The sequence below is a fragment of the Lynx canadensis genome, chromosome D2, assembly GCF_007474595.2.
Source record: "Lynx canadensis isolate LIC74 chromosome D2, mLynCan4.pri.v2, whole genome shotgun sequence".
Taxonomy (NCBI): Eukaryota; Metazoa; Chordata; class Mammalia; order Carnivora; family Felidae; genus Lynx; species Lynx canadensis.
Genome location: NC_044313.2, coordinates 6210542 through 6226948, shown reverse-complemented (window position 1 = coordinate 6226948; position 16407 = coordinate 6210542). Strand labels below are relative to the sequence as shown.

At 49.3% G+C, this 16407-nt stretch overlaps 1 protein-coding gene across 1 annotated transcript in view; it reads right to left on the bottom strand.

The window, feature by feature from the left end:
• Window positions 1–16407, bottom strand: part of ADAM12 (ADAM metallopeptidase domain 12) — a 349938-nt gene that overhangs the window by 65781 nt on the left and 267750 nt on the right. The window contains exon 11 of the mRNA XM_030334765.1: window positions 14304–14452. Coding sequence (XP_030190625.1) covers window positions 14304–14452 — 149 coding nt within the window. The remainder of the gene's footprint in view (window positions 1–14303; window positions 14453–16407) is intronic.

Sequence of the window (16407 nt, the reverse complement as noted above, 5' to 3'; positions counted from 1 at the left end):
ATGCCTAACCGACTGAGCCACCCAGGTGGCCCTATCTGTCTCTAAGAGCCAAACTCAAATCACGAATAAATTTTCAAATACCTATCAGTGTTATCCCAGAATGACCAACTACTCGTCACATTATATGCGAATTAAGGTGCCACGGAAGGTTCTGGTTGTGAAAAGTGAGGTTTCCGTCCTGAAGCAGGTTCCTTCCTCTTGCTTCAAACTCCAGTGTATGGGATTCTGCCTTCCTTTGGTCTATGCTGTTTCTGTCTCATTTTACGGCTGTATTCCCCGGAAGACTGATGGAAAGAACACTAACTGGGCCATACAGTTGCCCATGACATCAAAGATCTTCTGGAGCCCAGGGTCGGTAGCTTTAAAAGACAAGCCTCTGTTTCTCCCATAGCTTTCAGGAAGTTCACCACAACATGCATTTTAATACATCTTGTACATTATCCCAAAAATGCCAGGCCAGCAGCTAATTGAATTGACATATAGCAATGATAGACGGGGGCAAAGCAATAAAACAGGAGAATTAGACGAGAAGCCCTTCTGCAAGATACCTCCCCTCCGCACAAGCACGCTTCCAAGTGATTGTATGTAGGACCCAGAAAAGAAATCGCTGCTTCCCACTCACGGGCAGATGCCACACCAGGGTGACAGGTCCTGCCCAGATGTGACCTCTTCCGTTACATTTCCGCCTTTGCCTCTAATATTTAACAACCAAGGACGCTTGGGGACAAATTTACCATGCAGAATGCAAGGTCAGAAATAAAACGTGGATGAAACGGACAGCTGGGCGATTCTGGAAAAAACCAAAACACAAAACCCCCTTTTCCAAAGAGGAACGCTGCTCACGGTAAATGCAGCCACGGCTTAATATTTTAGCCGTCACAAAGCTGCCAAGTAAAACATTATTAGGGGTTACTTTTACATTGACAAATCTGTAGTCAGAAAATTCTTTGCTTGCAGAAGTCTATTGTGAGATTCAGTGCTATATTCTTGGGGTGAACCACACTAAGCCAATTTATCAGCCTTGACAGTAGAAGTCGGGAGTTATCTGCCTTGCAAAAGCTCTCTGGGTATTATCTGGGGACAAAGGCCTTTCTTGTGGGAAAGGAGGCAGCCAGGGAAAGCAGGTGTAACCAGGCTGGATTCACGGGGACCACAGGTCACCACGCACCGGGTTTCCTGAGACGCTGTTGCCTCATTAATAAATGTGTGCCGGGTTCCCAGCTCTGCACTCTGGGGGTGACATCAGTCTGTGGTGCTGCCTGCAGGAACGACACTGAAGTGACCCGGGAAAAAGCAGCGGGAAATGGCCTGGGCAGCCGCTGAGAACACCATGGAGCGGACACATCGGTGTGACAGAAAACAGCCAACGTCACAGGAAACCAGGATGGATGGGAAGCCATCCAGATTTCTCTGTTTAAATCGACTGGAAAAGAAAAAAACCCCAACGAACAACAAACAGGAGGCTCGCTTCTGCCACAGCTGATAAATGATTAAGGCATAGCTGGTTTTGGAAAATATGTTGTCGACTTTCTGCTTCCCACCGATTTCTCTTTGCAGGTGACAGATTCCACAGGCCGGCGGGGTGGGGGGGGGTGGGCTCTTTACCTGGGCGCGTTGCACAGAGCAGGTGGAGAAGAATCGAACGGGGAAGCTGGAATCTGAGCACTCCGTCTATCAAAACTAAAGCCAAGATTTAAAACTAAGCCTCAGTGGTCACATCTACAGATCGGGGTGACAACAACGGCCTCACGCTCCACGGGTCAGGATCAGTGAGCTTGTAACAAAAATGGGGAAGTCGCGAGTTAACATCAAAGCATCGTGGGATGCTCGTTGCCAGTATTCCCAGAAACAAGCTGTGTATTTCTTTCTAAGAGTTGTGCCTTAGTGCCTTGAAATTACTGACTGTCAGTGCCTCGTACATTCGAGGACTTAGAAGCATTGTCCACAGGGTGCAGAATTCATCATCGATTGTGGCCCGAACGTAGCAATCGTTAAACTGTAAAACCACAAGTACACGGAAGCTGGAGAGGAAAACGATTCAGGAGGCCCGGGAGGATCAGGCAGTTAAGTACGAGGCCTCATTTTGATACATACATGGTGTGAAAGGAGCAGAAAGATGCACGTCAGGAATGCAAAGGCGGGGGCTCCTGTAGCTCAACCAGAACTTAGGAGCGTAAACAACTAACTAACACAAACAAAAAAGGCATCTGGATGACTCTTACCTGCCACGCGGTCATGGTTGTGATCGGTTCCTGGAAGCTTGTTCCAAGTCTCTCCCAAAGCGCACATCCCGTGAGCACATTCTACGTACCTGTCTAACCTTGGACTCCACAGCCGAGGCCAGGCCCTGAGCTCGGGGTGGAAGAGGACCCCAAACAGAGCCGACCTGGTCTCGGTTCTATGAGAACGCGATCGAATGGCTCATTCTCCCCATGAATTCCACACCAAGCCCGATGACCTTCTTTCAAAAACAACGCCTTGGGGCACCTGGGTGGCTCAGTCGGTTAGGCCTCCGACTTCAGCTCAGGTCATGATCTCACGGTTCGTGAGTTCGAGCCCCGTGTCGGGCTCTGTGCTGACAGCTCAGAGCCTGGAGCCTGTTTCAGATTCTGTGTCTCCCTCTCTCTCTCTCTCTGACCCTCCCCCATTCGTGCTCTGGCTCTCTCTGCCTCAAAAATAAACGTTAAAGAAAAAAAATTATTAAAAAAAAAACCCAAAACCAACAACAACGCCTCAAATTCACCCAGTTCAGAGCCGATGTTCTGTGTTCCTAGTCCCTCCAGGAGCACAAACCCCACATGATCACTTCTCTTACCTCCTTGAGCATGAGGCCCATTTACGGCGAGAGAGGATGCCCGAGGTCATCTTGGGGATGGACTTTACTCGGTCAAGTTTCCAAGCCCAAATCCTAGGGCCATCTTTAAACAAACCTTTAGGTTTTCCACAGTTATGCCCAGGAATTAAAACTTTCGATCACCATGCGCAGAATTTAGGGGTGGGGAGGAGGGGGTGCTGTTGGGACCGGCCTGGTCCCCAGCAGCCTGGCAGGACGGAGGAACAGCTCAAGGAGGCCCATTTCGGGGGCTTGGGCTCCATTTTGCCTTGCATGTCGGCGATAATGAGCATAATTATTCACAGCGGTTACCACTGGTCGGTGAGTCCCTGCTGTGGGCCGGGCGCTCGGTGGGCACTCTCACTCACCCAGCCCTCCCCCCCCCCCCGTGGGTCAGAAGACATCATCTCTATTGTGCAGATGAGGAAACTGAGGCTCAGAGAGGTTCGGTACCACGTCACAGTCGTCTCACGTGTGCAAACACTGCTCTCTGACCTGAAGTCCCACGTTCAGTGCAACCACGGTGCCTCCACGACAGTCACGAGGCCTTGAGAAGCGGCTTCCGGGAGGCACCCCCTGGGGAAGGGCCGCAGGGCAGTCTCAGGCTTGACCCGAGTCAAGGATGGGTGGCTGGAGTCAGGTGGAGGCCGAAGCCAAACCGGCCACACGGCAGGCACGTTACTCCAAGGAGACCCTCCCGGCCCCTCCCCGAACATCTCCGGTGAGACGGGAATCAAAGGCCAGGTCTGGGGATTTATCCAGCACCTGAGGTCAAGCACGGGCCAGAAGGCACCCACCTGGGGGAGATTGTGAGCCTGTTGGGGCCCCAACAAGCTGAGGGCGGAAGACTCCTCGGGGCGGTCGGGGGGTGGGGGGGACCGAAGGAAGCCCGAGTCTGCATTCTGCCCACCCGAGCGTGCATGGGGCGTGACACCAGGAGCACTGGCTCGCGCAGCGGAGCAGGACCCGGGGCGACCGAAAGGAGTTCCTCCCGTCAACTCCGGGAATGGAAGGCGACCCAGCGGGCCCACCAGATGGGCTCCAGAAGGCAAAGGAAAGAGCCAGGCCAGGCCCAACTTGATCAAAACCGTCCTTAGTAGGGCAGGTCCAGCGTTAATAGCAAACACCTGGGATTCAGAAGGACGCCATCTGCCGCCCATTATAATTCATGTTGCTACATGTGAACTTTGACCTCTGCTCCTCCTCCCTGGAAACCAATTAAAGCCCAAATGTAATTTCCCCGAATTCTCAATAAAGAAAGATGCCCGCTGAGCTCTGGTCAGTTGAGGGGTGCGCGGGAGGTCTCTGGACCTTACCAGAGACGAGACCTTTCGCTCCTGTGCGCAGGCAGCTGTTTCCTCCTGAACCCAGTCCTGGAGGGCCCCGGGGAGCGAGGGCGGGGGGGCCCCGGCCCATCAGGGGCCGGGTCTTGGCGGAGCTTCTCAGCTTCCTTACGAGAAAAGGCCTCTGGCTCTGAGTGGGGCTCGCCAGGGACCGGGCTCTGGCGGAGGCAGACAGATCCAGAGGTCAATGAGGGACAGGGTGCGCGTCCAAGATAACTCTGTTCTTTCCCCCCACCCTAGCAGACAGACCTGCGAAGATGATGCCAGTTGTTTCTGCTGACTCTGAGTCTGTAACAGGGAAGACACGTTTCATCAAATGTGATAGAGGAAGGCGGTCACGGCCAGCCACCTCCAAGCCACCCAACCAGGGCTGAAGTTTGTACGAGCCCTGGTCTCACCTCGCTGGGCTCCTCGACACGGGAGTCGCCATCAGGACAAGCCAGAACTCAAGAAGGGTGAAGGAATGGCCCGTGGCCCCACCCCCACCCCCGTGATTGGGAACCAAAGTCCCCTCCGCTCAGAGACACCCGGGGAGGTGTGAAGGAAGGGGCCAAGAACCAGAAGCTGTGGGCTGACATCTAGAGTCTGGTCCTGACCCGCTATGGGGCCACTAGGCTCCTCAAACTTCAGTTTTTTTCATCTGTAAAATGGAGGCGATTGTATTTGCCCTTTCCTCCCAGGCACAATCAAATGAGAAGGAGATATGAAAGTTCTTTGCAGACTGGAGAGTGGCCCATAAAGTCTACAAGGCATTACTCTTACTTCTACTTTCATTCATTCATTCATTCATTCATTCATTATTTTGAGAGAGAGAGAGAGATAACAAGCCACGGAGAGGGGCAGAGAGAGAGAGAGAGAGAGAGAGAGAGAGAGAGAGAAAGAGAGAGAGGAGCCCAAGCAGCCTCTGCATAGTCAGCGCAGGGCTGAACGTGGGGCTCGAACTCATGAACTGTGACATCATGACTTGAGCCGAAACCAAGAGTTGGACTCTTAACTGACTGAGCCACCTTATCATGGAAGGCATCCCTTACCACTACTTGTAGATTTTATATTTTTGTCCCGTCTCCTCTCACTTCTGCTAAATTAAGCAAAGGCTTTCAGGGGAGACGCTTCAGAAAGGACCCCACTGTTTGAAAGCAAATTGCTCTGGTCACTCTGATCTCCATGGAGCATGTACGAGAAAAGCAATGGACCCAGCCACCGATTTGCCACCCATTTCCCTGGGGGTTCTCAGCTCTCATTCTTTTTTATTTTTATTTTTCATTTTGTTTTTGCTTTTCTATTTATTATATCGTATCTATTCTTGAAGCTATTATAAATCCACTGTAGAATGATGTGGGATATACAACAAATGAAAACGGCAGTGCTGCGAAGGCTGGTTAGTGTAAGAGACCGCAGGCTCAGCCTTCACCCCGGAGGTTTAGCCGTTACACGGAAGGTGGAAAGATGGCCTCACTCTGCATACATCTGATTGTGCTGCAACCACTATCCATCCATCCATCCGTCAGTCCACCCGCCGTTCTCCCTTCCCTCCCTCCCTCCTTCCCTTCTTTCCTTCCTTCCTTCCCATCCTTCTTCCCCTCCCTCCCTTCCTTCCATCATTCCATCCATCCATCAGTCCACCCATTCTTCCTTCCTTCCTTCCTTCCTTCCTTCCTTCCTTCCTTCCTTCCCATCCTTCTTCCCCTCCCTCCCTTCCTTCCATCATTCCATCCATCCATCCATCCATCCATCCGTCAGTCCACCCACTGTTCTCCCTTCCTTCCCTCCCTCCTTTTCCTTCCTTCCTTCCCATCCTTCTTTCCCTCCCTCCCTTCCATCATTCCATCCATCCATCCGTCCACCCACCATTCTTCCTTCCCTCTTTCCTTCCTTCCCATCCCTCTTCCCCTCCCTTCCTTCCTTCCTTCCATCATTCCATCCATCCATCCATCCATCAGTCCACCTTCCTTCCTTCCTTCCTTCCTTCCTTCCTTCCTTCCTTCCTTCCTTCCTTCCTTCCAATCCATCCACCCACCCACACGCCCATCTATCATTCCACTCACATTATCCATTCATCTACTGACCCATCCTTCTATCCATCCATGCTTTGATTCAAGAAGTATTTACTGCACTTCACTATGTGCCAGGCACTGTTTTAGGTGCTGGGGATGAGGATTTAGCAAGAACAAAACAAAATTTCTGACCTGGTGGAGCTTGAAGTGGGTCCTGATGGATATTGCTGGGTGGCAGAGAGGCCCAAAATTTACCCTTGACCTCATGTCGTGGCCTCCGTGCCATACGCCCGGGGCAGAGGAGGAAGCCACGTGTGTGTGTGTGTGTGTGTGTGTGTGTGTGTGTGTGTGTGTGTGGTGTGTGGGAGGGGGGAGGGAAGCACTGGCAGAATTTCCGCTGTAATGTTTTCGCACATGTTCTACCACAAATAAAATGCTGGATTAACGAGCAATGACAGGAAATAATTCTCTGCTGTTGTAATAGAAGTTGAAGGAAGTTTGTAGAACTAAACGCTTTAAAACTGGGGCGGTTTTCCTGCCTCCCAGAAGTTGTGCAGGGACACTGCTCTCTACTGAGAAGGCTTCAGGCCACAGACGAAACCCAAACACGGCTGTGGCCACCAAGTCCATGCGGCAAACACACCGGTAGGACTGAACTGCACAGCTCCCGCACTTGTCCTCAGCCTCGATGCGTGGAGCCCAGCTGTGCGGAGCTCCCTCGAAGCCTGCAGCTGGGAGGAAGCCCAGCACTATTCTCTGACCACCACCTCAGGATAGACGCCCTTCTCCTCTTCCTGAGGCTTAGCTGCTGCAAAGCAGTGGCATTTTGATTTGAGGTAAGTAACAGGAAAGTGGAAAGGCAGGGGCTTGGGACCTGGGGACTCAGCCTTCTGTCCTGGGGCTTCCAGTTGGGTTGTTTTGAAAATGTAGGCAGTACATTTAACTTTCTGAGCCTCAGCTTTCTTATCCTTAGAATGGGCATTTTAAAGATATGTGCGATACCCGACAAATGACACCCAGGTGACTGATGAACGAGGACGGTGGAATCCAATCCTTGAGGGTCAAAGTCAAGTTCTCCCATGTGCATTTCCCCCGAATGGGATATTTAAGGAGCAGTGGCCATGCTGACCCATCTCCCCAGTTTGACCTCTCTGTTTTGTGCCCATCTTAAGAGAGGAGGGTGATTCTACTGGGCTCTTGGGCAGGGACTCTGAGTATTCCAACTCGGCATGAATTGCAGACAAACGTCTGTATTTTACAGTGAGCGACACCCAATTACACAGAGAGGAACAAGAACGTTCTCCATAGTGATGCGCCCTCTTGAACTCTTTTCGAGAATCTCTCCTGCCAGTTCATTTCCCTCTTATGATAATGTCGGGATGCAGCCAACTAAATTACTCTGGCTGGGTAATTAAACTGGTTCTGGGCGGTAGTGTTTTAATGTTACTAGAGTTCTTCATTTTGTCGCTGTTCCCCCTTTGTCCTCTCCTTGAATAAAAATGTCCATGTATCCCCCTATACTTTGAAGAATGACATGAAGCTTTTCCCAAACTTTTCATTGAGAAAACAATAATCACCTTCAAATGAAGAGACAATATGGGGAAATGATTTCCCACAATCCCCTTCTTACAAAATCCCCTTCTGATAAATGTGTTTCATGATCTCAGTTCCTCAGGGTTCGGGGGCGGGGGTGAGTTTTAATTACACGGATCCTGCACTATTCTTCAAGAAAGCAAGTTCTACATAGAGTAGAGACTTCCCAAATACAGCCAATTTCTATCAGTTCCCACCACATCCCCAATTCTGAGGACTCTTTCACTGAGCAGTTCATTTTAGTTCCTTGAAACACATTTTCAGAGAGAAGTCTCCTCAAACAGAAATCCAGTTTCCCAGCAATGTGAGCTAGAAATCCCCGGGGGGAGTCCTCCTGACCTCATTCGGTTCTTTAGGGTTCAGACTGGATTGTATCCCAGAATGTGTTCCCTGCCCACCATCCCTTCCAACTTTTTTTTAAAGAATGTTTATTTTTGAGAGAGACAGAGAGACAGAGAGAGAGACAGAGAGAGAGAGAGAGAGAGCAAGTGAACATGAGCATGGGAGAGAGGGAGACACAGAATCTGAAGCAGGCTCCAGGCTCTGAGCTGTCAGCACAGAGCCTGACGCGGGGCTTGAATTCACGAACCGCGAGATCATGACCTGAGCCAAAGTCGGATGCTCAACCGACTGAGCCACCCAGGCGCCCCAGTCCCTTCCAACTTCTGCTCCCAGTTCACAATGGATTAGTGTTGTTGGTGGTGGTGTTCTGAAAGTGTGAAATGGTCTTCTAGTTATGTTTAGACATGCCTCCTTATTTTGTACAGGCATACGCTTCTAGAAGAGGTGCCACGAAACCCAGGACCTTATAAATAGATCAGATCAGGCGCCTCTGCGGTGAGCCTTACGGCACCAAAAACGTCCCCCGTCAGAGTCCTGAGGTTCTGTTATGTAATCAGCAGTCTACTTGCCTGTCACGAGTTCTTAGAAGTCAAGGTTCCCTCTGGGTCTGTGCCCCTACTCTGCTCCCTAGGACCTGGCAGGCACACAGGGGCACAGTAAATCCCAGTTGAGTAAACGAGTGGCTTCACTATGCTTGGTTGCCTCACCCCATTTCCTGGCAGCGGGCTTGTCCTGAGTCAGAGTCACGGGGGGAGGCCGAACCTGGGCGGGGGCCATCCAGATGTGCTACACGTCCAGACAGCTGTGTCGCGAGCAGGTATGCGACGAACGTTTCCTGAATCGAATTAAATGGAACTGAAGGAGCCAATTATACAAACTTTTGAGGACACAGAACGGCAGCGCTTTGTGCTTAAACGCGGTTATCTGATCCAGTTGCGGACGTTATTCCTGAACGTCCAACCTCAGCTTAATGTAAATCATTTACACCGCTGGAGAGCAAGGGGTCATGCTCATTTGAGTTTCTTAGCCTGCAGTCTCCTGGGTGCACACCCTGGGGCTCTCCACTCTCTGCTGGCAGCGGGGGAGCACATCCTTTGCTTCGGAGCCATTTGCCAGTCTGGATTCAACAAAACCCAAAGAGCCCCAAACCTCACCCTTAGCATCAGCACGACAACTCTGCAGTAATTCCTTTTGGATACCCGCCCACGGAGTGTGAAAGGGCTCTTCCGTGGCTCTTTGAAGTTGAGTCCTCAAAGGATGCTTGGTGTAAGGAAAGCAAAGCGACATCCTAGAGAGAACAGCATTTTGTACATCACGTATGCAAAGCTGGGAGGCGAGAGTGTGGGGCGCGCAGCCTGGGGTGCTGATGTAAGACGCTTCTCATTGAATCCCTCATGCCTATTAACTACAGCAAAATACACCAGACTTTACACCCTGTCGCGCTTACTTAGGTTTTCCAAGAAGCATGTCCTGCCTTTATAAAAATAGACACAAACCGCTTAATTTGGCAAGCCATAATAGCTTGAATGCTAGTGATCTTAAAAGTGAAGAAATCTCGGGCTGCCTGGGTATCTCAGTCAGCTGAGCGTCTGACTCTTGATTTCATTTTGGTTCATGATCTCCCGGTTCGCGGGATCGAGCCCCACGTCAGGCTCCGTGCTGACAGCGCAGAGCCTGCTTGGGATTCTCTCTTTCCCACTCCTTCTGCCCTCCCCCTGCACTCTCTCTCTCAAAATAAATAAATAACCTTAAAAAAAGAAGCGAAGAAATCTTAAAAGGGAAGTCAGATCATAGTTTTGCTTTGTCTAAAACCCTCCAATGACTTCTCATTGCCGTGGAGACAAAACCACGTCCCTGTCTGGTGGACTGGGCTTTGCTCGCTCGGCCGCCCCCCACCCCCTTCGTCTCCAGCAGGCACCAGCTCCCCAGGCCTCCAGGCCCCACCCCCATCCGGATCCAGCCCCAGGAGCCCCTGGCCTCCGGTCCCCTCCACCCAACTGCACGACCTCCCCCCTCCATCCCTCTCTTCCTTTTGCTTTTTGCTTAACTGTCACCTCCAAGAGAGCTTTGCCCCAAGCCCCCTAATAAAAGGGGGGGCCCCTAGCCCATGCGTTTCCTTTCCACCCTCTTCCTGTGTGTCCTTCAAAGCGCCCCTTTTAACTTGCGGTTTTTAATTTATTGTTTTTCAAGTCTGTCTTGCCCAAGAGAGTGCAAGCTCCAGGAGGCAAGAAGGGGGTCTGTCCCGTTCAAGGTTGTCACCCTGACATCTGAGCATCAGGGCGTGTGATATCCCACAGGAGCTGGGTCGGTATGAGCCTCAGACTCAGCTACATTCCCGCCATGAGAGGCTCTCTGACTCCAACTCTTTTTAACAGAAAACTTCCTGCAAAAAATAAAGGAAGCTCTGAGAGTAGGTCTTGAATGCCAATACTGCTTTGGTTTTTTTTTTTTTTTTTTTTTTTTTTTTTTTTTTTTTGGTCCACTCTGGGAAGTGACGTTTACAACGACGCTAAGTAATCTTTTCCAAAAGCGTTCAAACTCTTCACATTTTTCTTCCTCCCATAAATGTGGCATGCTTTGTCCTCAAACCCTTTCAGACCAAATGCTCCACGGAGCTCATTAATGGATGGACTCAATTGAGTTTAAACTCCCACACGAATCCTCAGAGACTGCTTTTGCCAAAGAGTAATTTCCAAGGCAGGTCTTCATGTTAACTATCCACAGACATAAAACACATGCTCGCACACACGGCCGACCTTGCAGTAATTAATGGTACAACCTGTATGGACCCCCCCCTCCAACTAGCCTGTAAGATGTGACCCAAGTCGTAACACCCCGTTGTAGCAGGACTGCATGCCAGCGTAGTTTTCCCAGGGCTTTGGGTCCCATTTGTCAATGACGGCAGGCGGCGAATGTTTCGGAGTTGGGATTCTGGAATGCCTCGATAAGGAATAAACACGGTACATCAAGGGTTGTGCTTTTCCCCCGAAAACATCCGCGATACTTGGTTCTTTGTGATTCGGGAAGATCTGAGTATCATTAAAGCAGTCACCGATTCGTCTCTATTCGAGGCTCACCTTCGAGGCTACGACTCGAATAACATTTTTTAACGTTTGCTGCCGGTGCCTGAATCAGTGGTGCAGAGGAAGTCAGGAGGAGGGCTGGTGTTTGGACGTGGGCCGGTTGACAACGAGCCATTCACAGAGAAACCGTGGGCGAGTTGCTGAGGGACCTTTAGTGGGAACGAAAGTGCTTTCCAGCAGCTGAGCACAGGGCTTCTGGAAGAGGCCCTCAACGTCTCGATGGTTCCAACACCCCTGTGAGCTAAACAATAATAGCAATACTACCACCGTGTATTTGTGGAGTGATTTACAATTTACAAAGACACGTGATCTCATTTAATCCACTCCGCTGCTCTCGAGGGGCCCCTGTGAGGTAAGAGAATGACCACGTTGAGATAATACTGCAGATTAAAAGCAGCCTGGAAGGTCTCCGATGGGTGATGGATGGCTGAGGGTTGCCTGGGCGGCTTGACCTCCCCCTCACTGTGGACTTTTGTGATTAATTCACCCACTTGCTTTAGGAAGTTTCCTTCCATCTGAGAAAATTAAAAACACCACTCTCTGGACAGGAATGTGGGATCATAAATGAGAACCAAATAGAAGAGATTTACACAAAAGCACAAGCTCAGCAAAAGAGAAAACTGAGAAATTGCTAATAAGATATAAATCAAGTAAAAGCTATTAGCAAACCCCTGGTAAGGGGGGAAAACCCCTTTGAAATGATTTGCTGAGCTCTTAACAATAGCATTTCTACCTATGAATTTCGAGTATCTCCAGGGTCATTTGGCTCCTGTCCTTAAACACCGCCATGAAGACTTTCTCAGTTGAAGGGCTTTACACAAACTTATAGGGAGTATCCGAAAGTAGGTCTTGCTGTTTGTGCCTCCGGAATCATATAATTTTTAGAGCCGTAGGGTTTCCCTCCTCTGTGTGTTCCCCATGACAATAGGCCCAGGGGTCAAAAATATTTGTTGACTATGTGAACAAGTAAGTGGAAGGATGGGTGGAGGTATGGATGAGATGATGAAAAGATGGAGAGATGGATGAATATGGATGCATGGATGGATGCATGGATGGATGGATGGATGGAAGGAAGGAAGGAAGGAAGGAAAAAGACTAGCTCACTCATTTTCCTGATGAAGAATGGGAAGACAGAGGGGTTACCCATTTGCCTGTATTACCCAGAACAATTGGTATCAGAACAGGGGCTACTCGGTCTCTTCAATCTCAGTCCAGGGTTCCCAGTCTAGATTTTCCTCTCTTCCGTCTGCCAAGTTTATCAAGAATTGTAAAACATACACAATATTAGTCACTGGAAACCACTTGTGGGGGGAATAGAGGCTAATGTTTGGTGCCTATTTGATCATCAGGGAAATTAAGGAAACAGAATTTTCTGTAGCCACTTGGAGTTCATCAGGAATGAGAAAGCCTGAAGACCACTCAGTTGTATGTTAACTTCCTACCAGCTTCCTTGTCTGAGATTCACGCAGCAAGCTGGCCAGTGTTGCTGGGGTCTGTCTGGCCAGTATTCCACAGGACAAAGGAGATACCTACAGGCCCCTGGCCCAACCTCACATCCTAAGAAGGAATTCTTTGCCCCAAATGCCCAGCAGATAGTTATCTTGCCTCTGCCTGGACTGTTTACATGACAAGAGTCCTACACACTTTCTCAGAGAAGCCTGCGTCCCTCTTGGGGAGCTCCCTTGTTAGTATCTAGGGTTTTGCAATATTTCATTTCCTGTTGCTGTTGGCCTAAGGTACTAGCACTTTGGGCTCAGGTTCTTGGCTTCTGTTATCACAGACTCAGAGCAAGTTCCTCTACAAGGTCTTGGTGACTCCCTTGAATCATGCTGAAGACAGAACCAGAGGCAAAAAGCATGCATCCCCGAAGGCTCCGTGCTAATGGCGGTGAAGAGAAGCAGTAACTTGCTAATAAGGTGACAAGGAGATGCCTCACGAACACTTCTCACGCAGGGACGATGTGCAGCGCCGCCCAGTCTTTGTTTTTGGGGGGAATGTGATGCCCTAGGAGCCAGCTGAGGAGCCCCCCAAAGCTGCTGCTTGCCAAGGCATAACTGCATTTTGTAACAATCCATCCCTCTCCTGGGGCCTTATGACTCTGGCAGGTGTCCCCCCCTCACGCCAGGCCTGGCCCCCTGCCAGTAGGTCTTCAGAGAGGCCAGTCTTTGGACTGTAAGTCCGGACTGGCTTCCCATGGTAGTGCGGCCTTCAGCAAGCCCAGAGAGCGAGCTTCGCCGGGAAAGTGCCGTGAAGACAAGCACTGGGAAGGTCTCATTCAGATATAAAAAAAGGAGATGGTAACAAGTGAGTGCGTGTTCTCCTTTCCTAATGAAAATCTCCCCACATCAGCACAGCACTCGGGTTTGGGATGGGCTCGTGGAGGCTTGGGGATCTAATCAGAACCTGTACTCAATCACTCCACGTGATGTCTCTTTCCACCTCATTTGAATGGTACCTTAGTGAAACTATCTTCCTTTTTTCCTGGGTGAACCAAGTCTAGAGTTTCTGAAAGGCATTCCATGAGGAAGAAAGATGTAATTTACTGAAAGGGAGCAGTCACGTCATTGAAACCTCTCGGATCCAATAAGGTGGATGCATCAGATGTAGGGACGCTGGTACCTGTCCCCCGCCCCCCCCCGCCCCCGTGCTATCGATGTATTTCAGAGACGTCATTGGGCCAACCCTGAGGGAAGAAACACTCCCCAACTAGCACGTTCTGAAGGACGTGTGACCCATCTAACCTTGACCCCTTTGCCCAGCGAGTTTCCAGGCCCTAGGATGGCTGGGGCACTGGAGCTATGGGCTCAAATAGAAAACATGTGCTCAGATTGTAGGATAATGTCTCAATTTCTAAACAAAGACAGTGTCTACCCCTCCCCCACCCCCACCGCTTCTCAGAGAAGTCCATCCTTATGCCATGTGGCATTGCCATCTGGTTGCCTATGACCTTCTCAGAGGAGTGCAGTTCACTCTTGCTACTTAGGAAGGGACTTCTTTCTGGAAGTTTCCATGGGTGCTCTTGCCAGGAAACCAGGGAGATTTTCGCTCAGCAGTTTCCCAATACGCACTTCCACGTCAGGCCCAGCTCTACAAGTAGAGAAATGTCGGTACTTGCCCGGTTGAAGGGTTCATGATACAGCCTCCTTTGTCAGCAGCCACACTGCAGCCACAGCCTCTTTCCAGAGTGTCATGGTTCATCCCGAAATTGTGGCCCAGCTCATGTGCCAGGGTCACAGCTGCGCCAAGGGGGCTGTCTGAATGGTCCTCAAAGCAAACACAAGAACACAATGTATAGTTCACATCTCCTTGGCCTTTTCCCCAGCCCCTGTCTACTTCTCTCCCCTGCCATTGTCCACTTGACCGAATTATGTCAACACTTGACCGAATCCAATCCCCTAAAAGGAACAAATATAGAGCCCCATTATTTAGTTCAAACTTAAAAAACGATCTGACCTATTTTATTAAACCAGTTTGGGGTCCCTTCTGCAGAGGAATGCCTACATCATGGATACACTTAGGACTCCTTATGTCTTTATGTGAAATACTCAAGGCAATCATCTCCATTCTGTTCCCCACAGTCTCTTATAAAACACCTTTCTTTCTTTTTAAAGTTTATGTATCCATTTTTGGGGGGGGGGCTGGAGGAGGGGCCAAAAGGGAGGGAGAGAGAAAATCCCAAGCAGACTCCGCACTGTCAACACAAGCTCCAACTCCGGGCTCGATCCCACGAACCGCGAGATCATGACCCGAGCTGAAGGTGGATGCTTAAGTGACTGAGCCACCCAGGCGCCCCTATACTTTGTGACATTCTAAATAAGACCTGAGCAGGTATTACTGAGCACACCCCTCCTGTCTACTTGGTAGAGAAGGATACTTGAGGGGCGCCTGGGTGGTTCAGGTGGTTAAGGGTCCGACTTCAGCTCGGGTCATGATCTCGCAGTTTGTGAGTTCGAGCCCCACATCTGGCCCTGCACTGTCTGCGAGGAGCCTGCTTGGGATTCTTTTTCTCTCCCTCTCTCTCTGCCCCTCCCATACACTCTGTCTCTCTCAAAATAAATTAACTTAAAAAATTAAAAAAAAAAAGAAGGATACTTGGAAAATTCACAAGAATTCACACAAAAAAAGCTAACCACATTGAATAACCTGAAGATTCACTGAATTAGATGGTAGACCAGTTATGCCTCTTTCTTGCTGGTCTCTTGCAGACTTTGGAAATGGACCGAAGCAGCCTTATTCTCTCACTCTTGCTTCCGGGGGTTCGTTCTACCCTTTGATGGGTTTTGGAAGGTGGTCTCTCCGTCTAGCAAGCATTGTATGCCCGCCCCTATCTTAACGGAGTACGTGGTTGGCTTGGCTAAACAGATACTGGAAATTATTGTTACTTACAGTATCATTACTAAATTATTCAACGCTAATTATTAAAATATCGTTCCTTAACTTGAACACACGAAAACTGTTCATTACTAAATGTGATTTGCAGAAATTGGGCCCATCGGTGGTGTTTCTGAAAAGGGCTGCACATCGCAGAGCAAAGAAGGTCCCTTATTCAAATACTGCTTTGTGCCTCCCAGGAAAGAGATAAGGGGTTTTCCAAGAAACTGCCAGGAAACAGTGACACCGAGCTTTGGAGAAAGCATCATTCCTGACACAGATAACCTTTGCGGGGCCCCCTGTAAAGGCGTGCTCCTAAAAGATTATTATAGGTTCTTGCTTATAGCTGTAGCTGCCCCTTTTCAGCCCTGAGTCTAAGAAGAGAGCAGCACATCACGGAACCAAGTCAAATTCTTAGAATGGATGAAATTCCTAATAAATTACTTTGTTTAGATTTTACAGTTTCCTGTTGTAGGAAGCTTCACAAGTATGTTTCAGGAAATCAATTCTCAAGAATAACACAGGTTGGCAAAGGGAAAGTCATCAACCTAGGAATGTGGAGGGCCACATTTCACATGCTCTGGCACAAAATTCAAGGAATTCGTCCTTTAAAAACGATTATTTGATTCTTTTGTATCACCAAATGGACTGTGTTTGTTTTCAATTGCCAAATTGTTTTACACTGTCTCACGGATAGGTGATTATGAACAGAATTGTCTCTCAAGGGACCCTGACAAACAGTTTAGGTTTGTAATAAGAAAAAAAAAAAACAACTTCTTTTTAAATTAATTATTTTTAAAATATATTTTAAAATATTTTTTCAAGTTTATTTATTTTGAAAGAGAGAG